The sequence below is a fragment of the Rhinolophus hipposideros genome (assembly GCF_964194185.1).
Source record: "Rhinolophus hipposideros genome assembly, chromosome: 18".
Classification (NCBI taxonomy): domain Eukaryota; kingdom Metazoa; phylum Chordata; class Mammalia; order Chiroptera; family Rhinolophidae; genus Rhinolophus; species Rhinolophus hipposideros.
The window spans coordinates 48,852,493-48,875,799 of record NC_138064.1 but is presented as its reverse complement, the minus strand read 5'-3'; the positions used below and the strand labels follow the sequence as shown (position 1 = coordinate 48,875,799).

The following is a 23,307-nucleotide window of genomic DNA, read 5'->3' as shown; positions in this document are numbered from 1 at the left end:
CTGTGTTGTAACATGTATTTGCACTTCATTTTTTGTTGCCAAACAATATTCCATTATATGAGTTGTTTCCACTTTTTGTCTATTGTGAACATTTGTGTACGAGTTTTTGTATGGATATTTTCACTTCTCTTGGGTATATACCTAGGAGTGGAATTGCTGGATCATATGGTAACTCTATGTTTAACCATTTGAGGAACTGCCAGACTATTTTCCACAGCAACCGCACCATCTTATTTTCCCATCAACCGTGCGTGAGGATTCAAAATTCTCCACATCTGTGATAACTGTTATGTTCTTTTTATTATAGCCATCCTGGTTTGTATGAAGTGGTATGTCATTGTGGTTTCGATTTGCATTTCCCTGGTGGCTACCATACTTCCTTAAGTACTCCTCATTTTTTCTAGACACAAATCGGAATAAACCTAGCAGATGTAAGAGTTAAGAGAATTAAAATGTCATTTTTAGAGGTATTTTAGGTAGAATTAGCATTTTTCTTTCTGCCCTATAGGAAAAAATGTTATAGTAATTAGCAAAAGATTAATAGAGCCTAAATGTCCACTAATAGGGGCCTGGGGATGGCCACACCTAGTGATTGTTCAGGGATGGACATATGAGAGGCCACCTTGGTATTTCTGCTGAAACTCAGGGAACAGGCATTGTCCTTGTGAGACTGCTGATGAGCCACGCAGGCCTGGAGCCACCTACGGCCACACTTACCAGAGCATGTCTGAGAATGAAGCCAGAAAACAACTTTAGAGCAGCTATGCCTAATCCTTGGAGTTACAAATTCCTCACTGAGGACTGTGAAATTTGTTTGTGTCACCGACAATTGAAAAATTCCTAATTCTCAATGGCTGGATATGTCAGGCTTGGCACAATCTGGCAATGGACAGACAGCTATTAGTGGAGAAACCTGAATAAATGGAAGGTGAACTCTTGTCTACTTTTCCTTTTTCTAGGTAATACAAGATTTAATGATTTTTATTTAAAACATTCACAGGCTGAAGGACTATGAAGATGATTGAAGGGCTTCTGATATCAAGCAGAATTTGTACTCTAATCATATACTAGGACACAGAATTCATTCAGGATTTGAAGAGTCAACCCAAATTTGGTTATTTCTGTGTTGACAGAAAGACAGTTAATTCAGCATCAGATAATAAATTTTCAGCGGCAGGTAATTTTCTAAGCATAGGGATGATGGCCAATTCATCTTTGTCTAAGGCTACAGCGGGGAGTAAAGTAGTTCAATGTTCCACAAATATTTCATTGAAGATCTCTCCCTGAATGAGTTTCTTATTAGATCATCTGGCACAGAATCAAGAAAGACAATTTGTTTCATACTACTGAAAAAGCTTAGCAGCAAATGGAGCACTGTGGGGGCTGAGTGAATAAAGTACTTACTAAAACTAGGAACATGAGACAAAAAAGTACACAAGGAGTAAATGTATTCTGATCAGATGACTTTATAAAGATAAATGCATTGATCATTACACTCTACATTGTATTCATGTTGAAATAATTATCCAATATTTTGTCTTATTTTCCTTGTGCAGCAGAATGATATTATGCACATGGATTTCAGCTAACATTATTGTAGAAATAAAGGGCTTTAAATAATTATTTTCACAACCAAAGAGTTCACATTAGAATAAACTATGGCTGTTTATCAGATGTTTTATGTTTTAATCTGTTATTAGTATATTTATTGCTGTTTCCTATTTAGTTTTATTACCCTATATTTAAGATATACTTTTTTTCTTTTACTGCAAAGGAATACTTTCTTGTATATTATACTTTAGCAGTACATCATAATTTTTTCTTCTGTATACAAATTATATAATGCATTAGCAGTATACTACAATTTTTTGTCATAAATTAAGATACATTTTTTTCTAGATTTTCCCCCTAACCCAAGTAGTAAATATTTTTAAATGTCTGTGTTTGTATCTCATTTCTGCTTTTTTTTTGCTTGCATTAAGATTTAACAATGTATAGAAATTTTAAATTAATTGACCTTGTCCATCTTTGTGACTTATCTGAGCACTCAAAAATTGTTTCCTTAGTTTATTGTGAACTTATCACCAATCCTCAGTTATCAATCTTTCTAACTATTTAACTGTAATTTTTCAATCCTCACCTTACCAATTCAATTTAAAAGTGGTACTTTCAAGTCTTTAGTTAAAATTGTAGTTGCTTTTTTTCATCTTGCTGAAAACCCGAACAGATATTATTTTAGTTCATTTTTTTAATTTTTTGGCTAAAATTTGAAACATTTTCCCTTATTGTTCTTTTTTTGTTCCCCAAGGATAAGCAGCTTGATTTATTTATTCCCCCACTTTTTTTGATTTCCTCTTTAATCCACTGGTTATTTAGTAGCATGATATTTAGTCTCCACATATTTGTGTTTTTTTCCAGTTTTCTTCCTGTAGCTGATTTCTAGTTTCATGCTACTATGGTCAGAAAAGATGCTTGATATGATTTCAATCTTGAATTTATTCAGGTTTGTTTTGTGGCCTAATATGTGATCTATTTTGGAGAATGTTCCATGTGTACTTGAAAAAAAATGTGTGTATTCTGAAGTTATTGGATGAACTGTTCTATAAATGTCTATGAAGTCAATCTGGTCTAATGTGACATGTAAGGCCATTGTTTACTTATTAATTTTCTGTCTGGATGATCTATCCATTGGTGTGAATGGGGTATTACAATCCCCTACTATTATTGTATCACTATAGATTTCTCACTTATCTGCACTAACAACTGCTTTATATACTTAGATGCTCCTATGTTGGGTTTATAGATATTTACGATTGTTATATCCTCGTACTGACCCCTTCATAATTATGTAATGTCCTTTTTTAAACATTTTTTTGTTTTAAAGTCTATTTTGTCTGATATAAGTGGTGCTACCCCAGCTTTCTTTTCATTTCTATTTACATGGAATATCCTTTTCCATTCCTTCACTTTTAGTTTGTCTTGATTTGAACTGGGTCATGTTTTTTAATCCATTCAGCCACCTTGTCATTTTATTGGAGTATTTAATCCATTTACACTTATAGTAATTATTGATAAGTATGTACTTCTTGCCATTTTGTTCGCTGTTTTTGGATGTTTTTATAGTTGTCCTCTGTTGTTTTCCTCTTGATCTCTTCCCCTGTGGTTGGCTGTTTTTTAGTGTTTTGTTTGGGTTCCTTTCTCTTTATTCTCTGTACAAGTATATCTTGTGTAGCTTTTGGTTTGGGTTATCATGAGGTTTATGCATATCATTCTATGTCTGTAACAGTCTATTTTAAGCTGATAGGCATTTAAGTTCAAATATGGGGTGTGATCAAACAATATGGTGAATGTTTAAATTTAAAAAATTTATTAAAGACACATTGCCATTAACCCCCCTCAAAATACTCCCCCTTGCTTTGAACACACTTGCTTTGAACACACTTATCTCATTGTTCTTGCCTTTCTGAAGCAGTTCTGGAGTCCTCTTTTGTGAGTGTCTTTAATTGTGCTGTCGTGGCTGCCTTGATGTCCTGAGTCGATTCAAAACATTTATCTTTCATGGTCATTTTTACTTTGGGGAAGAGCCAGAAGTCTCACAGTGCCAGATATGGTGAATAAGGTAGATGAGGACACACGGTAATGTTTTTATTTGACAGAAATTGCTGTACCAGAAGTAATGTGTAACATGGAGCTTTTCTGTTGTGATCAAGAAATACAGTGAATGCTGCTGCCAAGTGCTATCCAACAGGATCTTCAATACGGAAAGTGGTGCATCAATCCTTAGTAACAGTGTGTGACAAATTTCAACTTGTTTGGTGCAGGCAGTAGGGTGTGAGCTATGGTTCTGAGAAGGTGCATTTTAAAATGTGCCATAAAGGAGCAGCTGGATGGTTCCGTTGGTTAGAGCAAGAGATCTGAACAACAGGGTTGCTGGTTCGATTCCCACATGGGCCACTGTGAGCTGTGCCCTCCTTAAAAAAAAGACAGTGCTGTAAATCGTCGTCCATTATGACAATGCTCCATGTCACACATCGCTTCTGGTACATGGCCATTTCTGTCAAATAAAAACATTACGGTGTGTCCTTCTGGCTCTTCCCCCAAAGGCAAAATGATTCAGGACATCGAGGCTGCCACGACAGCACAACTAAAGACACCCATGCAAGAGGACTTGCAGAACTGCTTCAGAAAGTGGTAAGAACAATGGGATAAGTGTATTTGAAGCGAAGGGAAGTATTTTAAGGGGGATTAATAGCAATGTGCTTTTACTATAATGTTTTTTAAACATTCACTGTATTTTTTGATCATACCTCGTATACTCTATAAGGACTAATTTTTACTCTCCCCTCCACACCTTGTTATTGATGTCATGTTTTAGATATTTGTGTTGTGTTATGTCCTAACTACTTATTGTAGTTTAAGTCTGATACATTTTTCTTTTGACCTTTGTAGTAGCTTTATAACGTGTCTGATATACTATATTTATTACATTTTCAGCTTTACCTGTGAGATTTATTTTTTCCTGTCTCATACTTTCATATTTCTGGTTATGGCCTTTCCTTTTCTGCTTAAAGAAGACCCTTTGACATTTCTTGTAAAGCTGGTGTAATGGTGATGAACTCCTTTAGTTTTTGTTTGTCCAAGAAATTCTTTCTCTCTCCTTCAATTCTGAATGATAGCCTTGCTGGATGAATTATTCTAGCTTGTACTCCCTTCTGGTCTGTAAAGTTGCTGCTGAGAAATCAGCTGATAGCCTTATGGTGTTTCCTTTGTATGTAACTCGATGTTCTTCTCACATCCTTCATGATTGTCTCTTTAATTTTTGCCATTTTAACTACAATATATCTTGATGTGGGTATCTTTGGGTTCATCTTGTATGAAACTCTGTGCCTCCTAGACCGGGATGTCTGTTTCCTTTCCCAGATTAGGAAAGCTTTTAGCCATTATTTCTTTTTTTTAATATTTTCTTTCTTTCTTTCTTTTTTAAAATAAATTTTAATTGGGGAACATTGGGGAACAGTGTGTTTCTCCAGGGTCCATCAGCTCCAAGTCGTTGTCCTTCAATCTAGTTGTGGAGGTCAAAGCTCAGCTCCAAGTCCAGTTGCCGTTTTCAATCTTTAGTTGCAGGGGGCGCAGCCCACCATCCCATGTGGGAAGTGAACCAGCAACCTTGCTGTTGAGAGCTCGCACTCTAACCAACTGAACCATCCGGCTGTCCCTCAGCCATTATTTCTTTAAACGAAGTTTCTGTTCCTTTCTCTCTTCTACTTCTGGTATCCCTACAATGCAATGGTTTAAGTATAGTTGTTTTCACTTACTTTCTGTCTATTTTCATTTTATGATACAATTATATAATACTTTACATTTATAATGTATCTTCATATTCATTATCCTCAGTATAGTTTTTTCATCATTTAATACATATTTCACTGTTTTATGGTCATCTTAATTCTCTGTTAACACTTCTGTCATGAATCCTACTTCATGGGACACGCTGGTAAAAACCCAAGCTGATTTTTGTATCCACACAGATGTAGAACAGTGATTCCTAACCCACGGGCACACTGTCCAAAAAGGAGGTCCCGGAGGCCCTCTGACATTGTTTTAGTATCTAAAACAGCTAAAGGAACTAATCTACGTATGTTATGGTTATAAAGGTTAATTACATTTCTTCTTGTGGCTGGAAGTACATAGTAGAAAATCTGGTTACCAAAGCCTTTATAGCCAATATAGTCTTTGGATTAACAAAAAGAGTATAAATAAATTACTACTTAATAATTACACTTAGGCAGACCAAATGTGTCAACACATGGAATCTGCATGGAGACTAGAAGGGTAAGTAAGATTCTTGGAGGTAAAAGGCCTTACAGTACTTGTTAACTTGACCCAAGGTTTTGATTTTGGGATTTATTTAAAATATACCTCCCAGGTCCGGCCCGGTGGCGCAGGCGGTTAGAGCTCCATGCTCCTAACTCCGAAGGCTGCCGGTTCGATTCCCACATGGGCTACTGGGCTCTCAACCACAAGGTTGCTGGTTCAACTGCTCAAGTCCCGCAAGGGATGGTGGGCTCCGCCCCGTGCAACTAAGATTGAACACGGCACCTTGAGCTGAGCTGTCACTGAGCTCCCGGATGGCTCAGTTGGTGGAGTGCATCCTCTCAACCGCAAGGTTGCTGGATCGACTCCCGCAAGGGATGGTGGGCTGTGTCCCCTGCAACTAGAAAACGGCAACTGGACCTGGAGTGAGCTGCGCCCTCCACAACTAAGACTGAAAGGACAACAACTTGAAGCTGAAGCTGAATGGCACCCTCCACAACTAAGATTGAAAGGACAACAACTTGACTTGGAAAAAAATTAATAAATAAACAATAACAAAAAAATATATATCTCCCAATACTATAAATTAGTTAACTTTTTTTGGATGTAACAATAGTATTGTGGTTATGTTTTTCCAAAAAGTTCTTATCTTTTAAAGATATGTAGAAATATTTACCAAGAAAAATGATATCTGAGATTTGTTTTAAAATAATCAAGCGTGGGGGTGGAGGAGAGGTTTAAAATGAAACAAAATTGGTATAAGAAGCTGGGTGATAGGCACATGGGGATTCATTTTATTATTCTATTTACTCTTGTATATGTATGAAAATAAACAAAATATTAAATAATTTTTTAACATAAAATTAAAAGTTAAAAAATTGTTTTTGTGACTTCATAATTTGCCATATTTGAAGCCATTCAACAGGTAGCAAGTATTATTTTATTTTTCCTTAAAGTCCTGGATTTTATTGATTTTGACACCGTTATTCAATCTTACCTTTTTCTGAGATGGTAATTACCATACATGAATATTTCCTAAGTATAAAGTCTAAAGAGAAAAAAGGTGCATTCTATAAACAATGATTTCATGAAATGTTAACTTTCTTTTCCAGTGATTAAAATATTGGGATTATTTAATTATTTGAGACTTCACTGAGAAAAATATGTACTTTATTCACACCTAAGTTTGGCCTAAGTTTTTTCCTGCTTAACGTGTATTTTTACTTGCTACAGATTCCATAGTTCAAAGGTAAAATTGTTCAAACTATTAATCTATTATTTAACATAAAAGCACATTAACTTACAACATTGTCAGCCCAGTCTGCTAGTACTGTTGAGATATAGTTCACGGCATTAAGAATTGCGCAGTATCGAAAGCCAAGGGAAGCTCTAGTCTCTTCCTTCATCACCTGAGTTAGTCGTATCCTAAAATCATCTACTAAGTCCTTCTGTAACTCCAGGAACTGCAGCTTTCGGGAAGCTGTGGGAAGATTTTTATACCTGTCTGTGGAGAAAGTTAACAAGACATATGAAGGTTTTTGATACCGTCCATGATGTAGTTTGAGGTTTTTCCCTATTGACATGCTTTGGTGCCTTTGTCAAGAATCAGTTGACCATTCAAGTATGGATCTATTTCTAAACTTTCTAAAGATATGGGTTTCACAAGTATATGTATTTGTCAAAACTCACTGAACTGGGGCCAGCCCGGTGGCTCAGGTGGTTAGAGCTCCATACTCCTAACTCCGAAGACTGCCAGTTAGATTCCCACATGGGCCAGTGAGCTCTCAACCACAAGGTTGCCAGTTCGATTCCTTGAGTCACACAAGGGATGGTGGGCTCCACCCCCTGCAACTAAGATTGAACACGGCACCTTGAGCTGAGCTGCTGCTGAGCTCCCGGAAGGCTCGGTTGGAGCACGGACTCTCAACCACAAGGTTGCCAGTTCAATTCCTCGAGTTCAGCAAGGGATGGTGGGCAGCGCCCCCTGCAACTAAGATTGAACACGGCACCTTGAGCTGAGCTGCCGCTGAGCTCCTGGATGGCTCAGTTGGCTGGAGTGCATCCTCTCACCCACAAGGTTGCCAGTTCGACTCCCGCAAGGGATGTGGGCCGTGCCCCCTGCAACTAGAAACGGCAACTGGACCTGGAGCTGAGCTGCGCCCTCCACAACTAAGACTGAAAGGACAATAACTTGACTTGGAAAAAAAGGCCTGGAAGTACACACTGTTCCCCAATAAAGTCCTGTTCCCCTTCCCCCCAAAAAAAGAAAGTTAGACGCCTCATCTTTATTAAAAAAAAAAAAAGCTCACTGAACTGTATACGTAACATCTATGCATTTCACTGTATATAAACCATGCCTCAATTTTTTAAAAACACGTATGAGATCATTTTATGTAAGTATCCCTCTATTTCTTCAACAAATAAATGACATTTTTTAAAAAGGAGGGAGGAACTAGGATAGGTTAAAAGACATACATATGAATAATTTACAGGTGAAATGGCAAGATGTCTGAAATGTTCTTTAAAATACTCGAGGAAAAAAAGTTCGGAAAAAAAATATATAATAGAAAAGTGGTAATTGTTTTGAATTTTAGTAGCAGATATCTGATGGTTCGTTATAGTATGCTACTTTTGTGTATGTTTGAAAATTTCCCTGATAAGGTTTTTAAAAGACATGAGTTTTTCTAAATTTTTTTTGTTTGTTTTAGTATTTTTCATGTTTTTCTTACAGTTAAAAATATGGAATTATTTACTGACTAGGCTGGAATGACACTTGTTTAGGTTACATATACTGGCCCAAGAAATGGACAAAATATTAGAGGACGGTGGCACTGAGGGCTCAGTGGCACCTGGAGAACCAATGTGGATGGCTACAGGCCAACCAGGCTAGAGGTTGCTGGGCCACCCTCCGGCCAGAACATTCTTACACAATAACAAGAGTGCCTCCAATCCTTAAAGTTACTTTATTGTACTCTTCTGTGATCTTTGATATACCAAAGTGATATATTTTGATATTTAAAATTTAGGACAATCACCATTTACTGAAGACCCAAGCTAAATGGCAAGAGAATGAATTCAGGTAATAAAATTATATTCTTATTTGTTTTTATATAACCATTCAAGGATTTTTCCCCTCATTTTAAGATCTTACTTAAATTATTAAAAATCTGAAAACAGGCTGGCCTGGTGGCTCAGATGGTTGGAGTGTCATGCTACTAAAGCTACTGAGGTTGCCAGTTCGATTCCCCCATGGGTCAGTGAGCTGCGCCCTCTACAGCTAAGATTGTGAACAACAGCTCTCCCTGGAGCTGGGCTGCCGTGGGCTGCTGTGGGCTGTGGTGTGCTGCTGCAGGTTACCGTGTGCAGTCAGTAGACAGTGTGCGTGGCCGTGGATGTGTGCTGCCCCTGTCATGAGTGGCCAGCGTGAGTGGCCGGCGGCCGGCGAGGGCTGCTGTGACCTGCTGTGAGCAGCCGAAAGATGACTGGTGACCAACTGCCTCAGCGAGGGGGTGGCGCAAGGCTCATAATACCAGCATGGGCCAGGGAGCTGTGTCCTACACAACTAGACTGAGAAACAACGGCTTGAATCATAGTGCGGGGAAGGGGTGGAAGAAGGGGGGGCGGGGAATCTGAAACCTAGAATATTGCACTACAGTTCTGCCAAAATAGAAACTGAATTTGAAGATCTTATAATAACCACTATGTAATATTAATTTTGCTGAACTACTTTAAAAAGTACCATGTAAAGAGTAAGTACTCTTAAAACAAAGTTGTATCTTAAAAGACTCACACTTACCAGTTATAACTAATAGCAGTGTCATAAAAGTTTCTGCACAGTCTGGAACTTTCATGTCATCCACATCAGTGATGTCCTTATACTGGGATATCCAGGCAGCTTCTGATGAGAGCATTGAGTCCATTTTTTGAAGAGCAACTGATGCAAAAAAAAAGGATTATGTCAATTAAGTAGTTACAGTCATTCCTAATTTTTCAACTCACAATTTTTTAGGAATGATGACTTTCCTATAAAAAAAATAAATCCACTACCTCCTACTAGTTGCACTATATTTAACATGCTTTATTTTAGGATTAAACAAGATACTTCTCCCCACTAACCCTACCCCAAAATCTTCAAAATAGTTATATACTAACTAGACAAGCTACATTCAAAATGATTCTTCCAAGAGCAGAAATACCATACATAAAATCTATAAGACAGTTAACTATATACTCTACTGGCTTGAATATTACTCTCTAGAAACGTGTAGAGTGCAATTCCAGAAAAAAACTAATGTTTGATGAGAAGAAAATAAGATGACCCTGAAGGCAACTTGGTAAACCCTGACAAAGAAATATTTAGGTGGCTCTAATTCCTACCCAGAACTAGAGGAGAAAAACACCAAAAATTAATCCCACCCCATGGCCACATGAGCACTTACATTTTCTCTCTACAGTCAACCATCTCTGAAAGCAGGTTTCCTCTGACAGAATATGCATACAATTAGCAAAAGTGCCAGGATAGCTGTGAACACTGTGTAGCTCCCTTTCAAACAACAGCACCTCATCCACCAAATGACAGAAGAGATTGTCATCATAGAGCAGACAAGGAATATCAGCAGCTAACTTCTCCAGAACCAGCATCACAAGGCCCCGAGAAAATTCAAGCTAAAATACATAAGCATACAGTAATGTAAATGTCAAGTTATTCATGGACACAAATTGTAAAACTGGAAGGCTTAGGATCAGTCTCTTACCCTTGCATTTACCGAAGAGCCTACTTTGTCTAACATGGGCTGAATCTTCTCATCCAGAAACTCAGTGTGGTTCCCAATCCACATAAGCACCTGAGCCAAGTACCATTCAGGCTAGGAAGGAGGTAAAATAGTTTAAGTTCTTCAGTCATTGCAACTAGAAAGTCACAATTAAATAAATGGCTTTATTTCATTGTATACATACAGCACTTACAAAAATTATTTGAAAATTCCTATATGTAAGAGCACAGTTTCTACTCTGAACTTTAAACTTAGGCAAAGCTTAATAATCAAATGTTTCCTAATGTGCTTCCAACAAATTCCAATAATGTGGCTGAAGTCAATTAAGTCACACATTTACAATGCCCTGTGTATTTAAAACCTAGCACTTTTCAAATGTGTAAAATAGTATTACAAAGAACTGATGACCTTTAAGTTATTTTTTTTGAAGTAACATTCCAATATAATTTTTAAACATTATTTTTGGCTTTTTCTTTTCAAAAGGTAAATTGAGAAAAAAGTTTGGCTGGTCTACATTACAAAAAGTACACATGCCTTAAAACAGGTACAATTATAGAAAAGGAAATATAAGTATGCAGCTTTTTAAATTGTCCCTAGAAATAATTCTACAAACCTTCCAAGTTTTGTTAACAGCAATTCAAAAAACATTTACTGAATAGTAAATCCCTGTTGTGGTCTGCATGCCAGAAATACAAAAATAAGGAAGGGGCAACCTCTAATCTCAGGAGCTGTGTAGTTTAGGCTTGATGACAGAGTACCATGTCTATTGGAACCACACTTTAAAAAGCAGCCAATATAACTCACAATTGTCTTACCACAAATTATTACTGCTTCTACACAGCTTTAGGTCTATTGCTTTGCCTCACTTACTGCTTACTAATTGGTTCTACTCTTCTTTCCACCAACGGCCCGGCCAAAAGAGGACACCCATAAAGTACAAAAGAACACGCTGATCTTAAGTACCAGAAATCCACTGCCACTCTACTCCTTCCTATGCAAACATAACTGCCTTTCCCTTGATTCCTTAAAAATTCTAGACAGCCTATAAAATCAATGTGTGGTGTAATCTGGTATTTAATAACATTTAATACAAAGCACTCACTGAACCCCTCTGCTACTTGCCCTGCATGAGATGTAGAGAATCTCAAGGATAAACAAGGTAGTACCCACTCCCTAGCTACAAACAAAGTTATAATTCTCAACAAATTCAATCAAATTTCATTGAAAACAAATGCCTATGGTTTTTTTTAGGTCAAATTTAAAAATCTCACCAATATGCCCAATATACATGAATGCAGTCCCTCAACTAAAATATTGGTGATATAACTTCCTTAAGCCATTTTCCCATCACTTATTCTCACACTCTCTTGCACAGCTACAAACCATTTTAACATCAGCAACCCTTTTTTTTTTTAATTAAATTTATTGGGGTGACAATTGTTAGTAAATTTATATAGATTTCAGGTGTACAATTCTGTATTACATCATCTATAAATCCCATTGTGTGTTCACCACCCAGAGTCAGTTCTCCTTCCATCACCATATATTTGATCCCCCTTACCCTCATCACCCACCCCCCACCCCCTTACCCTCTGGTAACCACTAAATTATTGTCTGTGTCTATGAGTTTTTCTTTCTCATTTGTTTGTCTTGTTCTTTTGTTGTTTTTGGTAGCAACCCTTTTCAAAAGCTAATGCTCAACTACTTTTTGACTGGCACTTCTTTCTAAAATATTTATAAACCTGAAGGAGCAATTTGCATGGTAAAACACATGTGGATTCAGTTGTAAAAAGTGCCACAGCAAATGCTACAGAAAAACCCAGGGGGAAACTTGAGAAACTGGTCAGATAATATGATAATACATGAGCTGATTCCTACAACATAAGTCTCAAAATATACATATAAAGGGCAGTGACAAAACAGGAATTTATCTCTTTAGAGAAAAAACAGAAATGTGATTAGAATCAGATTTTAACTTAAATCAGGACAAGCACAGAAACACTTAACATTTGCTTATTAATAAAAACCAAGGACAAGAGCTGGCAAAGCACACCTTGCTTATAACATTAGTCTGTCGGTTCCCTCGGAAGTGATACCTGAACCTCTTCTGAAGGGGAGTCAGCATAATCTGGATGGGCAGGATGACAGAAGAGGATGCAGGAAGAGAGTATTTTTCTGGAAGTTGTTTTGGCTCAGTAATTAATTCATCTCTGACATAGTCGAGTCAAGGAAAAAGAATCAAAAGCATACACACACACATACACACACGTATGTATGTGTATATATACACAGAATACATTTTTCCAACAGATATATGACTCTAAGTAAAATTATAATACAGATAATATGTAATCTACCTTTACATTACATGATTTCAGTAAGACAGTGTGGAAAAATGTTACTGGGATTAATCTGTAAGTCTCTCCCAAAATAAAGAATAGTAGTAAGGAAAAACATTTGAGTAACCATTTTATTAAATTAACTGAGTTACTAAGGTTTCCTCCCAATTGCCCATTTTTTCTATTGTCCCAAGAGACTACATGAGTCATACTTGGGTCAGGGTCAGTCACATAGTTCAGACTGACCCACGCCCTCCCACGCACATGCAGTTCACTTTGAAAGAGAGCAATTCACCATTCCACGGGCATACACAGACAGATCAAGTCCAAACCCAGCACTCCCATTTGGCTTCTTGGCCACTTTCAGAAAGTTATACTCTCTAGCCACAAATCTACTGTAGAAAATTTTAGTAAGTCTTAACTCTAACAAAGATACGAGGTTTGCAGTTTCAGAAGCTGACAGAACAGTGTCTCCAGGTTACCATACATCTCAGGGGCACCGGCTGGTCGACTTAAGCCAATAGTTTGAGCCTGAGGGGGTGTGAGAAATGGCCAATGCAGCTGTGCTAATATTTCCTCAAAATCACTGTAACAGAAAAGTAAGACCCATATTTCAGTGAAATACAATGATCACCAAATATCCATCTGAAAGCCATTACCATGCAATATGAGTAAATTCCTTACCTTGTAAGCTTGTCCTTGAGAATTTTATGCCAGAATTTAACAGTGGCTCTCATGAAACCAAGAAGATGAGTACAAGATGATTCCTGAAGCCTGATGTCAAGCTCTGCCATGGACACCAGAGTAGAGGCTGCCTCTGGTACATTATTGGTCATCAGGTATTGCTGAATCTTATCACTGCAAAACAAGGCAAAGCGAACTTTAAAAGACAGTTCAAATGCAGAAAAAGTGCTTCTTCCTCCTTTTTTCATATAAAGCGCCATCCAGGGAAGAAAGAAGCACCATGCTGAAGTGGCTCTTTTACCTGCTACCCACGGCTCTGGGAGCCTGAGTCCTCCAATTCAGCATCCTTCTGAGCACAGCGGTCCGTGTTCAGGACCCCTCCCCACACCTTTCCCTTCTCACTCCTCCCAATAGAACAGACTTGTCCTGCATCACATTCCCTCAAGCAGCTCTCAGTTCTGGTAAGTCTGCCTTTTTACAGAAGTCTTCAGTATCTTAATCCAAGGGAATAATGTAGGTGACATCTGGTAAAGTCAAATATGGTAGTCTTCAATTTTCACCTACTTTGCCCAGCTGAACTTGACTACAGGAAACTTCAAGAGGTGGTACCTCAACGTCCAGTCCTTTCAAATTACTGTTACCTAGCGAAGTTCCAGATAAAATTTAAGGTAAGTTCTACAGCAAGGTAGCAAACTCAAATGGCCACAAAGGCCTGAGAGGGAAAGTAAATAAAAACAGCAAAGTGGGGGGGAACTAACGCATCCTAAAGCTCCAGCCAACTATTGCCACATTGGAGGGTGGGTCCAATGTAGCCAAATCTTGTTTTGTTTTGTTTTTAAGGAAAAAGCAGCTCACAGTGGCCCATGTGGGGATCGAACTGGCAATCTTGTTGTTAAGACCACCACGTTCTAACCAACTGAACTAATCAGCTACCCCAATGTAGCCAAATCTTAAAATTTTTCTGGGAAAGGCAGAAATCAGGATTTTTGTGTAAAATCAAATCAATTCTTCTAATTCTTTAAAACAAGTCAAATACAACATGTCTTCTGTACACGTAAAACTCGTGTGCAAAACAAAGATTTTCATATTGTACTGATATGGAAAATTCTTGAAAATCTCAGGAAATATGTGCAGGACAAAGTAATACAGTATTACTCTTTGAAAGAAATAACAATATATATTAACTATGACACATTTTAAATGGTACATCAAGACTCTTGGTTGACTTTTCTCCCTCAAGTCTCCAGACAGAAAGAGTAGTGAAAACAAAGCAAGGATGGAATAGTAGTTCAGAGGGGCTGAACTCATGCCAGTCTAAACAGAAATGTTAATTTAGCTCATTGAAAAGGCAAAACTAGACACTTGCAATCAACCACCAGCAGTATGTATTCAATTCAAAAAGTACTTTTCCCCCTATCCACAAGAAGCAGAACTCTGTTATTCATCTAAGAATACTGTGTAGCTCTTGATGATTCCCACTGAAAAAATTTTAAATTATAGAGAAAGCAATCCATTTCATTAAATGACTATCTCTAAAAAGTAAAAGAGGAATATTACCACATTGAGAGGTTCATTAATTTGGCATTATAAAAAATAGTCTTTATCAGGTGTTCACAATACAACCATAGGACTTAAAATTTGTACTTAGATTACTTTCTTTCAAATGCAAATTAAGCTCCCTGGAAAGTTTATGTTCATTCACAATAAAGGAAAAGAATCATTATCATGATACTATTTTCATAACAACTAGTAAAATTACATCATTATAATCTTCAATTAACTCAATTATTTAATGGCACGCATGCACTCTCTAAGCCAGAGCCTCAAAGGAAAATAATAATTTTGAGAACACAGAGGCCCATTATACCTTAGTTCTTCAATTTGTGAAATCCATTTAAGGTAAGCAAGGTGCTTTTCAATCTCTTCAATTTGGTTAATCATGGCCCCAAGATCTTCCATCCAGGGCTGAGCAGTCAGCAAATGGCTGTTAATGGAACTGAAGAGATGAGTTTCTTGCTCCAGAAACTGATTAAGGAATTGCTTGGATTCTTCTGCATTTTTTAAGGCACTCTGAATTCTTTTAGGGATTTCTGATGAAATTGTAAGTACCTGACCATACCAAGAACAAAAAACAGCAGCAATCAGATAAAATTTTCATAATCCTTTTTATTAGTTCATTACCTTCAAAACACGTATTTGTTCTAACAGAACTGAAAACTGTCAATTAAAAGAAAGGTTCAATTTCTGCATCCTGTACCAACCAAACCTAAATATGAAATGCTACAGGTGGACATGTGTCGGGAGGGGCCTGTCACATGGCCCCGTGTAAGCATCTATGGATCTGCTTTCATGGAGCTCAGTACTTTCAGAGGGTCCAGCCAGAGAACGCTTACACATGCTTTATCTACTAATCATTTTCGTTCAAAAACAAATGCAGCTCTGATTCTAAAAGTCTGGGTATCTGTATTTTGCAAAAGTTCCCCAGGTGACTGATTTAAGGCCAGGCTGAGAACCACTGACTTGGTAATATGATCTACCAGGTAATGCCTTTAGATAAGGTATTTGTTAAATGCATTTTTCTTATGGCATATGGAAAAACAGGTATCAGGCATTACCTGTATAATATATAGAGGAATTTCAATTTAGTCACCACTGATTACTTATTCTGTACCAGGCACTGTACCAGGGATAGACATAAATAAGTCATATAGCATCTGCCCTTAAGTTCAGTGGTATGGAAGAGAGATATAAGCAAATATTTCAATAGTGGAATGAAAGCAATAAAGAGATGTGCGAGGTGCAATGGTATATAGTAAGGCAGTGCTTCCCCATCTGAACGTGCAAAGGAATCACCTGGAAGTCTGGTTATAATGCAGACTCAGTAGGTCTGAAGTAAGGCCTGGAATTCTGCACTTCTAACAAGCTCCACATTTTGAGTAACAAGGTTTGGAAGTGCAAGGCAATTGTGCTTGCATGGCTCATAAACATACTTTTGCAGGATGGGTGGGAAATTTTTATGGAACTTTGGAAGGAAAGGGCATTCCAGGCAAAGAGACAGCTCAGTCATGATCAAAGAGCAGCAAACAGCTGAGTACAGCACAGAATACAGTTCAAATGCAGAGAGAAGAGATGAGCCAAACAGGCAGGGAGACCAGATCCCAGGTAGCAGAGAGACCAGATCCCGGGTAGCATCTTGTACCTTAGAATAATGTGGGTTTTTTCCAATAGGCAATGAGAAGTCAGTTAGTTTTTAATAAGAAGGAAAATTCAGTTAGATTTATGACTTAGAAAGGTAAGGTGATGAACAATTATTTATTTTCGTATTTGTTTAATAATAAAAACTGGAAACAGCAAAAATGTCCACCAGTAAGGGCATGGTTAAATAAATTATGTACAGCCATATTTGAATATCATAAAACCATTAAAATAGAGAGATAGATAGTTACAAGAAGTGGAATACTGCAATAGGAATAGAGACAGTGGAAATGTAATGGCTGTGTGCGATGTCAGAGGGGTAGTAGATTGGGGCAGGGGGGCTATCACTATGTGAGGAATATAAATGATAAATGTCTAACTATTACATTGTTTTGTACACCTGAAACTAATAAAAAAGTAAAAAAATAAAATTCAACTTCAAAAAAAGAGAGAGCTATATACAGAGAAAGGAAAATAAGTCCTGTATCACGTTAATTGTAAAAAGTTAATCTGTGTATATTTTAAATAATATATGCTCGTATACATAAAAGATTTTAACTATATTTTTATATTTGCTTTATTTACATATAATAAGATTCCTGTAAAAAAAAAAAAAGAATTACTGTGGCAGTATGAGGAAAACAGAAGATGGGCAAATATGCAAGACAGAACGCAGCCCTGAACTTGAACTGAGCGGCAGCTCAGTTCAAGGTGCCATGTTCAATTTTAGTTGCAGAGGGCACTGCCCAACATCCCTTGCGGGAGTTGAGGAATCGAACTGGCAACCTTGTGGTTGAGGATGCGCTCCAACCAACTAAGCCATCCGATGCCGTGTTCAATCTTAGTTGCAGGGGGCGGAGCCCACCATCCCTTGCGGGACTTGGAGTTGAACCGGCAACCTTGTGGTTGAGAGCCCACTGGCCCATGTGGGAATCGAACCGGTAGCCCTCGGAGTTAGAGGCATGGAGCTCTAACTGCCTGAGCCACTGGGCCGGCCCTGTTATTAATTTTTAAAGATTTTATTGGGGAAGAGGAACAGGAGTTTATTAGGGAACAGTGTGTATTTTCCAGGGCTGTTTATGGGGTAACAGTAGTGTGTTTTTCCCAGGACTCATCAGTTCCATCTAAGTTAAGTTGTCCTTTCAATCTTAGTTGTGGAGGGCGCAGCTCAGCTCCTGGTCCAGTTGCCATTGTTAGTTGCAGGGGGCGCAGAAAGATTAGCCAATCACCCAGAAATAACCATTATTATAATGTTATACTTATTTTCACCTTTTCTCCTTTTGATTATATATATAAAAAATTTGGAATGGTGTTATGACATTTTTGTGTAGCATGAAATTATTTACATGTAAAAGCACTTTAAAAATCATGAAATGCTACTTAAAATATTAGCTACCATTATGTTTCCAAGACATAAATCATATTAGTAGGAACTGTCTGTCACATAATTTGCAAAATACTTAGTATATTATAGGTCCTTAAAACCTATTAAACAGTTTAAAATGATTAGATGGCTTGTCACAATCGATATCTTCAAATTGCCTATATGATAATGGTTATGTTTATATTAATTATAATGAGTATACTACTGATATTATTTCAATGAGTTGTAATACTTACCTGTCCTTCTAACTGCATTTTACTTTCTGTCATTTGTTCTATGAGTTTATCAAGTTTCTTTAAAGATTTAAGGTCATTTCCAACTTCCTTTTCTATAAATGCAGACACGTAGGAAGAGAGATCACCATTATCTGTATGTTCATTGACTTGTTCCTTTTCCACAAGAGCTGCAATATTTATATCACCTAAAATGAACGAATAACAATTAATTAACACCAGCAAGTACAATGGAGTTAAAGGAAATGCAAAAGATATATAAGGCAATACATCTACCTTCAAAAGTTAATAAAGAAAACACTATAAGTGGTATATGATGTGTGTATCCAAATGAAAAACCACAAAGCAATCTATCAATCAAGTATTACAAAATGCTGAAGAGATGAGGAAATTCCTCAGAATGAATAAAAACCTCCCAAAGTCCTAGTAACCACAGGTTTCAACAGATGTTAGCATGACAGTTACAAATAGATATTAAACATTTCCAGGAGAACTTATATGTTAAGAATCTATTTTATTACTGGGAAAACAAAGACAAATCTGATTTTATTGGTACGGTTTTAATTAGTAATATATTTCCAAAATCTGTAAGGAACCAGATGGTATGGTCTAAATAACAACAAAGGAGGACTCCGACTTCAAAATGTCAAGAAAAAAAATAGTATTAAAAAATTTCAAGTATAGGAAAAAATTTTGAAATGAGTAAAAACTCCTCCTTATATAAGAGCAAGAAAGTGTTAAAAGCTTCAAATGCCATTGTATGAAGATATCCATGTCAGAAACAGAAAAAAAAAATTTTAAGGGAAATGAGAGAAAACAGAAATTACTAGGAAAAATTCAAAATGGCTAAGGCATGCACTAAATTGTACAGTCTTAAGTGAGAATCTTTCCATGGCAAATAAACTAGACTTGGATTAATTCACATTGGACTTATTAAATGTGACAAAAACAGGTGATTTGGAACCCTGAAGCCATTTCTTGGAGAAGAATGGCAGCAGAGGCAACATTTACTAGCTTTGGATAGTTTTGTCTCATCCCAGTTAGTATGTGATATTTCCCAGAGTCCACTCCTTATAATAATTTTTCCATTTTTATCTAAACAAAACACTCAAGAAAACAAATTTCTAATAAACACATAATCCCCTTAAAAGGCAATTATTTTCCACTGTCCTAGATTTGTGGACCAACAGCACTGCTCCTTTTTCGGAGTCTCTCCAGTATACCTTTGCTGACTATGCCATGTTGGCTTTCTGAACATGTCCCGACCACCACAGAAACCTGAAGGCTGGCCCACAGTAGCTTCTTGGCCAAAGAAGGTAGGAATAACATGACCCACAGCTAGCTGCCATATCTTTCTCCTTCCACTCCACAACAGTGTCCTAAGATAAACTATTTCCCTTTGAAGTATCTGTTTCCATGTGTCAGCTCTCCCCTTTTGGCTACTTATGGTTTCCTTCTTTCTGGAGAAGTTTAGAAAACCTGAAGTTTTGGTCAAACTTGGTATAATGATAACTCCATTTCACTGTGCAGTCATTAAGTTCCCTGATATTAAACGTGCTCAATTCTACTCAGTCCACAACTTGAATTATTCCACATACAGGGTTTAATCTCCCTAGATTTGAGTAGTTCCTAAGGACTTAAAAAATTATATATAATGTAAAAATCTAGAGGCATTGCCATTGATTTCCAAATGAAAATAAACGCTACGAAATAAGGCCCCAGGGAAAGAGTGGACTTCATAGAAACCAAACATTAGAATAAACCTGAACATACAGTGCCTTTCTCTACTTCAGGTTTGCCTGAGGATTTGGTCCTTTCTAAACAAATCATTGATGGTGAGTTTATGAACAAATTAAAAACTCAATGGTACTAGCACATTCTTAGTAACAAGGACAATAGCCATTTCTTAAAACAAAAAAGGCGTGTGAATGAGAGATAAAGTTGGGGGAACAATCCAGAGCCTCTTGGGGAACCACGCTGGTTGGACTTCATCTCTTTCACCTCTGTTCTTCCTTGGAGCTGCCCTTATAGAACCTGGCTCTTTACCAAAAAATGAAGTTTTAAGACAGACGGAGTGAGAGAAAGACAAAAAGTTATAATCAGCCTCATTACAAAAAAATTGTCACTTCTAACAAAATGAAAATATGAATAAAGATGTGCCTAAATGTAAAATGTAACTATCAAATATTGTTCCATTATTTATATAAACATTAACAAAATATATACCCATGTGTTTCACATTGGGTATGTTCCTCTCAACTCCCCCAAAACAAATTTTGCTTTGTTTTATTCAACTTATAAGAATTGAAAGCTTGTTCCTATGAGAATCAGTCGCCCACTAGTAGGTACAAACAAAACTAGTGTTAAGTCTATGCCTCAACTACCCAACTCTGAATTGTAATATCTTCCCAACTTACACTTAAAGATTGTAAATGGGACTAAAATCCATGTTTTCTGACTCTCAATCCAATATTCTTATTTTCTTCTTCAAATATGAGCAGAATTAGCTGGTCCACATCAGACTTTACTAATATAGAAAACCATTTATGGTCATGTACAGGAATTGCAACGTCTTTTTTTTTAATCTTAAATAAAACAACTGAGTTATGTGGTACATCTGCAGACACAGGCAGGGCTACATGCAAAGGGACTATTTTGTGAATGCTAAGGAAGTAAATTCTATCTTCACTTTTTAAAACATTATACTCTTTTTATATAACCAATTAAATGCAGCATAGTACATTCTTAGTCAAATTACGTTCTTCAAAATAACACGCTTGTGGTTTGGAGGGTTTTATGTCTCTCTTATTCTCTACTTTTTGTACCAAGCATTACTATAAATTGCAAAGAAGTGGCCCTAGCCAAAGGAGGGACAAGGGCAAAGTCTATAGTCTGCATCGATCATTTTACGAACATGAGAGCTCAACAGGCACCAACTTCCCAGACATGAATGGGGCAAAGGTGGAAAAGGGAAAAGTTTAACTGAAAGACAGGGGGTACTCTCAAAACCTCTGAGGAAAAGGAGCTGAGTTGTGGCAGCTATGATTGTCAAGTGCTATGGACTACTACAGGCTTTCTTTCTGATGCAGATTACATCAGCAGGCAATGTTAAGGGCAAGCCTAGCTCTTAAAGCCAACACGGTAACATGGGCACTTTTTTCTCTTACCACTACTCATTCCCAGACTATTTTTTGCCCTGGTCAGAAGAAACAAAAACCCTCTGATGAAATAGCTGTTACATGCTTTTTGCTTCCTCCCCCAATAAATTCCATTTCAAAAGCCCCTGAATATTCCTTGATTTCCAAAAGCCTGCCACGCTTAGCTCATTAAAGTAAAACGACAAATGTCCACATCCCTCACATAAGCTCCTGTCCAAGGTAGGAAATGGAGGTATTGACCTTTTCCCTCTTCCTTGTCCAGTCCAAGATCCAGGAACCAAGTTATCCATTGTGTTCTTTCCAGATCAATTTTTAAGTGCAAATTCACTGGTCAATTACAGCTAAACAATGATCATTTGATTTCTTTGAACCCAATTAAAGTGATAGGCATATCTCCTGGATCATTAGCCCCTCCACATTCCTGATGCTTAAAAAGTTGATGCTTAATAATGAATGCCAACTATAATTTTATATATATAATGTGATGGCTCGGTAATAATTTTATATATACAATGTGGTGGCTCGGTGCGAGGTCGGAGGGATAGTGGATGGGGGGAGGAGGGTTCACAGTGTGAGGGATATAAATGATGACCGTCTATAAGTATTACCTTGTCTTGTACACCTGAAACTAATAAATTTAAAAAAAAAAGTAAATAAATAAATAAAATAAAATAAAAAGTTGATGCTTCATTAAAATATTAATAACAGGCAGGCCCCAATTATTTTGAATTAGTCTGAGGGGCAGAACTCCCGTGAAACCACTCAAGTCTCTGCACTAGGTAGGAGTCAGGAAGCGCTCTTCTCTAAATCATCCCAGATTTTACGATTTTAGAACGACAAAAAAGAAATGTGTATGACGATGATCAGTATTTAATGCTATGCAAGCACACTATGCAGGAAAAGTAAATACTTCATCTAAAACATAACAGGGTAAGAGCCTTCTCGGATGCAGGCGCTGGGAGGCTGCGTTTGGAGAGCTGGCTGCGTAGACAGTCAGCGCTAAGGTGTCTGGAGTCGCTTACTTTTCTCCTTCAAGTTCTTCCTTTCATCACCACTTTCAGAGCAGCACTAGAAGAAGAGGTGTAACAAACACATTAAGACTGAAGTAGCAAACGAACCCACGCAAGACAACACACGCGGGAGGACCACGAGGACCCAGACCCCTTCCCCCGGGGTCGCTGGCCGGAGCCGGGCCCCTTCCGGAGCGACCAGGGCTGTTTGATGCGGGTTCCAAAGCGGCCACCACTGCCACCTCCCCAGGACCGTTGGCGTTACCTTGCCTAGCCGCCGGGGTCACCTCCCCAGAGACACGTGTCATCTCACCGGGATCGCCACAGCCACCTCTCCGGGGCTACCTCCCCTGGGAGGTCTGTGCCACCTCACCAGGATTGCAAGAGCCATCTCCCTCGGGCCACGAGAACCACGTCCTCAACCCGGCCGCCACGGAAACAATCCCCGCTGGGAGATCTGTGCCACCTCACTGGCCCACCAGTGTCCCCTCCCCAGGCCATCAGGGCCGCCTCACCGGGGTTGCGGGCGCCTCGCCCATCTGGCCGGACCCGAGCATCGCGCCTCCGGGGAAATCCTCGGCTCCAGGAGCAGCCAGCGTGGCGTGTGGAGCCCGGCTCCGGACAGCGACCGTCACACACCAACTCAGTCCCGCAGACTGCGGGGCGGAACGCCACCGCAACTTCCTTTCCCCGTCTCTTTGGTTTCTTCCTCTTCTCC

At 38.1% G+C, this 23,307-nt stretch overlaps 2 protein-coding genes across 4 annotated transcripts in view; one reads left to right on the top strand and one right to left on the bottom strand.

Moving 5' to 3' along the window:
• EFCAB10 (EF-hand calcium binding domain 10) overlaps window positions 1-3,388 on the top strand; it is a 12,955-nt gene extending 9,567 nt beyond the window's left edge. The window contains exon 4 of the mRNA XM_081080010.1: window positions 1,001-3,388. Within this exon, the coding sequence (XP_080936136.1) occupies window positions 1,001-1,025 (25 nt within the window). The 3' untranslated portion in view covers window positions 1,026-3,388. The remainder of the gene's footprint in view (window positions 1-1,000) is intronic.
• RINT1 (RAD50 interactor 1) overlaps window positions 1-23,307 on the bottom strand; it is a 27,152-nt gene extending 3,845 nt beyond the window's left edge. Inside the window, exons 1-11 of one of the 3 annotated variants that reach the window (XM_081080005.1) lie at window positions 23,105-23,307; window positions 22,602-22,647; window positions 18,425-18,609; window positions 15,477-15,718; window positions 13,610-13,783; window positions 13,362-13,511; window positions 12,640-12,796; window positions 10,569-10,679; window positions 10,254-10,479; window positions 9,611-9,748; window positions 7,119-7,318 (exon numbers count right to left, since the gene is read on the bottom strand). In XM_081080005.1, the coding sequence (XP_080936131.1) occupies window positions 7,119-7,318; window positions 9,611-9,748; window positions 10,254-10,479; window positions 10,569-10,679; window positions 12,640-12,796; window positions 13,362-13,511; window positions 13,610-13,783; window positions 15,477-15,718; window positions 18,425-18,609; window positions 22,602-22,647; window positions 23,105-23,146 (1,671 nt within the window). In that variant the 5' untranslated portion in view covers window positions 23,147-23,307. Of the gene's footprint in view, window positions 1-7,118; window positions 7,319-9,610; window positions 9,749-10,253; window positions 10,480-10,568; window positions 10,680-12,639; window positions 12,797-13,361; window positions 13,512-13,609; window positions 13,784-15,476; window positions 15,719-18,424; window positions 18,610-22,489; window positions 22,648-23,104 lie in introns of those variants that run through there. The other 2 variants (XM_081080006.1, XM_081080007.1) reach the window with 2 other exon arrangements.